Here is a 5,082-nt window from a genome sequence, read left to right as displayed (position 1 = left end):
TGTAAGCATACAACTCACCTTCACACAGAGTACCATTTCCACTGTACCCAGTGTTACAGGCGCAGGTAAAACTTCCAGCAGTGTTGGTACAAGTAGCATCTCTGTGACAGTTATGCCCACCACTAGCATTACACTCATCCACGTCTGAACAAGGAAATGCAAACACTCACCTGTTGTGAAAAATGACATAGCTATGCACAGCCACCTGCAGAAAAAATTTCTCCAGCGAAGGCACAGTGGAACCGCTGGTGACTCATACATGTGCTTTAACAAAGAACTAGTATGTGTGACTTGTCATTCAATGATTTGTTTTTACGTCTTATTATCAGTCCCTCCCGTGGTTTCGCACTGTCCACATTGCACTTTTTGTTACGTTTTACGGCAGTGCTACATGTGACATGAAAATTCCATATCGTTGCACCATACGAATTAATGGCTCTCTCTCTCTCTATTTCTGTCTCTCTCCCCTCTCTCTCTCTCTCTCTCTCTCTCTCTCTCTCTCTCTCTCTCTCTCTCTCTCTCTCTCTCTTTCTCTTTCTCTCTCTCTCTCTCTCTCTCTCTCTCTCCTCTTTTCTCTCTTTCTCTCTCTCTCTATCTATCTATCTCCCGCGCTCTTTCTCTCCCTCTCTCTCTCTCTCTCTCTCTCTCTCGTCTCTCTCTCTCTCTCTCTCTCTCTCTCTCTCTCTCTCTCTCTCTTCTCTCTCTCTCTCTCTCTCTCTCTTTCTCCCTCCCTCCCTCCCTCCAGCGCTACCTACCTACCTCCCTCGCTCCCTCCCTACCAAATGGGTTGAAGCGTATCCGCTGAAGAGGATGGATGCATCCACGATAGCTTCAAAGTTGTGAGTGAGTTTGTTGCAAGGTTTGGAGCACCGGAGAGCGTGCACACTGACCAGGGCAAAAACTTTTGACTCCAGATTGTTCAGAGATGTCTGTTCAATGCTTAGTATTAAAAAGACCAGGACGACGGCTTATCATCCTGCTGGAAATGGGTTGGTAGAGCTTTTTAATCAGACATTGGAGAAGATGATTTCTCACTATGTCGATGCGCATCAGCGAGATTGGGATGTGCATTTGGCGGCTGTTTTGATGGCTTACAGAGCCACGCCTCAGTCGAGTACGGGTTACACGCCTGTGTATCTACTGTTCGGTAGACAGATGTGTCTGCCACAGGATGTCGCTTATGGCTTACCACCTGATGAGATGGTCAGCTTATGCCAGCCTAGCTACGTCAGAGATTTGAGACAAAGGCTAACGCATGTGCATGCAGTTGTGCATAAGAAGTTGGAAACCGTGCACAAGTATCAAGCTCACTTGCATGATTCGGGAGTAGTACCCGTTTCATTCGCAGAAGGAGATCTGGTATGGTTGTTGGTACCAGCAGTTCCGGTGGGGACTACTCCGAAGTTCTCCAAGCTCTGGCAAGGGCCGTTTGAAATAGTAACGAAGCTGTCAGACGTAGTGTATCGGGTAAGAGTTACACGAGCGGCCAATGTCAAGGTGCAGATTGTGCACGTGAACAGGCTAAAACGATGTAGAGTAAGGCCTAACCATCTTCACGCTGTGAGTGAGGTGGAGGAACCTGAAGATGCTGAGTCTGTCGAAACGCCCCCGGCTGATGTGTATGTGCCGGACCCTACAGACTTGTTGTATTGGGATTCTGATGAGGATGCCCAGCATGAGACGTATGGCGGCGTGGACGGTTTTGGCGGCCAACCAGTTGTGCAGATCCCGTCAACCAGCCACCGCCACAACCAGCCCAGATTGCGGTTCAGACTCGAGCTGGGAGGACCGTCCGGCCACCGCAGTACTATGGGATGCAAACCCAGTTGAGAAGACGACGGTAAGCCGAATGTTGTCGCCACGAGGACGTGGCAGTCTTTTCGAAGGCGCGGGGAGATGTCATAGCCCGAGAGTGAGGGCTTGTAACTTACTTCTGATAGCTACTGTGCGTAGAACGTGGACACACTGTGTCTTCCGGACCGTAGTTGGAACAGCTATTGTACAATATACTGTACGGTGTGTGCCGGCGAGGTCACCTACCCAGTGAGACTGTAAAATGATAGGTTTGGCTGCTGTCAATAGATGAAGCGCACGACTGTGCATTTGCAGTAGAAAGTGCAATACCTGTTATGAATTTGCAATATAGTAGTAGTACGCGAGGTGTGGATGTGCGTGAGTGCACCTACTTGACCATTGACTGGCTATGCTTTTAATCAAGTATATTGCGGTCCAGACGCCGGGTCTAGGCTTGCCCCGTTCTAATACTCTTTCACACTTTGCGTATCTTATGATGACAGCCGCTTCTAGATCACGCAGACCTGTGTGTGTGTGCGTGTGCATGTCCGATCGCCGTTCCGCGCAGCGGACAAAGTCGCAGTTCAGCTGCATGTTTAGCAAGTACTATCGCTACTGCCGCTGCTTGCTGTTTTCTACAATGTGTTATATCATAGCATGCTGCTGCTTTTAGCGAGAGGTTCTTTCGGTGTTCTTCTCCCAAACAGTGAACATATTCCCTGCTCTGACGAGATCAGTTGGTTATGTGTATGTTGGGTTAGGACTGGGTGAAGTTGCGTTATGCCAGCCGTGACTATACTTGTCACAAAACATTCCGAGGGTTAGAGACGACACAGCCAAGGGCGAGACTAACCGGAACACTCCGCCGGGTTTGACAAGCAGGCTGGCAGACACTACACTTACACTTCTTCAGCTGAAAAGGGGTAAGAGGCTTTGTACGGATTAGAAGTTGGCGGAGCCAGGCTTTCGAAAATTGCTCTGGTTTGCAACTCATTAGCTTGCTGGATCGTGCCCACGCCACATGGCTCTTTGTAAGATATGACTGAAGCTTCTGGCAAATCTCGTCGTGGTCAGCACAGATGCATGTCAGAGCTATGGCATAGTTCAGGCTCTTGTAGCCATTATCCTTCTTCATGTACTGCAACGGTTCCAGCACACCGGTAAGGTTCATCAGGACACCGGTCTTTTCCATGAAGCGTACCAGATGTCTGTCGACGGCAGTCAATCGCTCCCGAGCGGCATATAGCCGTGGGAGAATACACCTCTCTGAAAAATTCACCTCCGGCAACAGCACGCTATCAAGAACAAGTCCGCATACAGTACACACAAAGTGTCCCTCATTCACAACTTGATGATTATGCAAACATTTGTCAATGTTTGGACTAGGAGGAGGGGCATCAGGACAAGGGTCATCGTCATGCTCAACGCCGGTGCGTTGACTCTCCTTGTACGCACGCAGTATTTCAAATTGCTCTTCAATATCCATGATGCTAACTGATCACATGTTCCAGTAAATGCCGCATCTTATACGAATTTACAAACGAGTCACACATCCCAAAATACCCCTACGACATCATACTGTTGGTAGAGCTAGTTTTAATTAGTCTGGCAATACCTAGAACTTTCCAAAACATCATAATTCAATTTTTTTTTAAACATCCCAGACAGTCAATTTTATTAATACCACACCCACCACTTCAAAAGCGCTTATGTCGCTGATAGACACTTCAACACCACTTAGTCATTAATCCAATCAAATGTGACATCTGGCCCACTTAAAAAACACTTCACATTTCAAGTGGCCACTTAATCACCACTTATCCAATTATAAGGTCAAGTGGCCACTTAATTAATACCCCAGAGTTCAAGTGCCCATTCATAAGGTCAAGTGGGGTCAACCCTGCACCACCAACGGCTCGGTCCATACTACCGTATTTCCCCGTAAGTAAGTTCTCCCCAATGACTTAGTATCCCCCTATAAAAAATACACTTTCCACTGCCGAGGTTATCACCCCGAAAGACAGTCCCCCCCCCCCCCCGAAAGATAGTAAGCTCGTACCCGTCCTGCATGTACAGACCCCGTACAGTACATACATCATATGCACAGACACTAGAGTTGCGCAGGCTTCCCACTGCGTGTCATTTACCCGCGATAAAAAAGTACTCCCCGAAAGATAGTACCACCCCCGAAAGTTAGTACTCATGTGGCTGCTAAGTTCGAAAGTTAGTACGTACTAACTTACGGGGAAATACGGTACTGATATGGGTACGGAGAATTGTTTGATGCAGGCGCAGTGCATGCGCCTGCAGTCCGCCTGACGGTCCGAGGACGTCTGGTGACTAGCCCAGGTGTAGAAGTGGTGCCGCCGCAGTGCTGGGGTATTTTTGTGACACAGCGTAGATCGAATGAACTGGGCGCAACATACAATGTAGTCTCCAGTTACATCGATTCCTCGATCTCAGAATCATTTCCTTTGCAGTTTGTTTTGACAAAGTTGGTTGTGTTTTTGAAGATGCTTTCGCTTTGTGGAAAATAAAAAATCAAGAGTCGACATCCAGAGGGCCAGCGCTCATTTCAGGGCTATTTGGATCAGCAGGCTAAGCGTGTAGCCAGTGGTAAAGGTCAAGCGATAGATGAGAATGCGGACGCACCTGACTTGCAAGCAGAGTCTGCAGCGAGCAGCTCTCTCTCTCTCTCTCTCTCTCTCTCTCTCTCTCTCTCTCTCTCTCTCTCTCTCTCTCTATCTATCTATCTATCTATCTCTATCTATCTCTCTCTCTCCCCCTCTCTCTCTCCCTCTCTTTCGCTCTCTCTCTCTCTCTCTCTCTCTCTCTCTCTCTCTCTCTCTCTCTCTCTCTATCTATCTATCTATCTGTAGGACTCAGTGACCAGTCAAGGCCCCGTGACCAATCACGGTCCCCGTGACCAGTCAAACAGTCACAAACCCCCCATGACCAGTCACAAATTAGTTTACCAGTCACAATGCCCCATGACCAGTCACAAATCACCATACATGTACATGTGTAAAGTACACAGTTCGTGACTGCTCGCAGGGTGCTTCGTACTGCAGGATTTGTTGTGGAAACTATAATTCCCTATGAGCGGTCACAGAATGCAGTTGTGACCACTATAATTCCATGCGAACAGTTACATGCGGAATGTACAGTTGTGGCCACTCTTTCTCTGTGAGTAGTCACAGGCAGAATATAGGTATTTCTGTATTACAAGAGAGATTGGAGGCTTTGTCACAACTCTGAGTTTCACGTATTACTACGATCGTCAGGTAA

At 48.0% G+C, this 5,082-nt stretch overlaps 1 protein-coding gene across 1 annotated transcript in view; it reads right to left on the bottom strand.

The window, feature by feature from the left end:
- Positions 1–3: 3 nt before the first annotated feature.
- Positions 4–5,082, bottom strand: part of LOC135830829 (adhesion G protein-coupled receptor E2-like) — a gene marked incomplete at its 3' end in the record, with an annotated part of 17,497 nt that continues 12,418 nt past the window's right edge. The window contains exon 5 of the mRNA XM_065343036.1: positions 4–144. Coding sequence (XP_065199108.1) covers positions 4–144 — 141 coding nt within the window. The remainder of the gene's footprint in view (positions 145–5,082) is intronic.

Source organism: Sycon ciliatum, unplaced genomic scaffold, assembly GCF_964019385.1.
Source record: "Sycon ciliatum unplaced genomic scaffold, ocSycCili1.1 SCAFFOLD_2149, whole genome shotgun sequence".
Lineage (NCBI taxonomy): Eukaryota > Metazoa > Porifera > Calcarea > Leucosolenida > Sycettidae > Sycon > Sycon ciliatum.
This window is presented reverse-complemented; position numbering and strand designations above follow the sequence as displayed.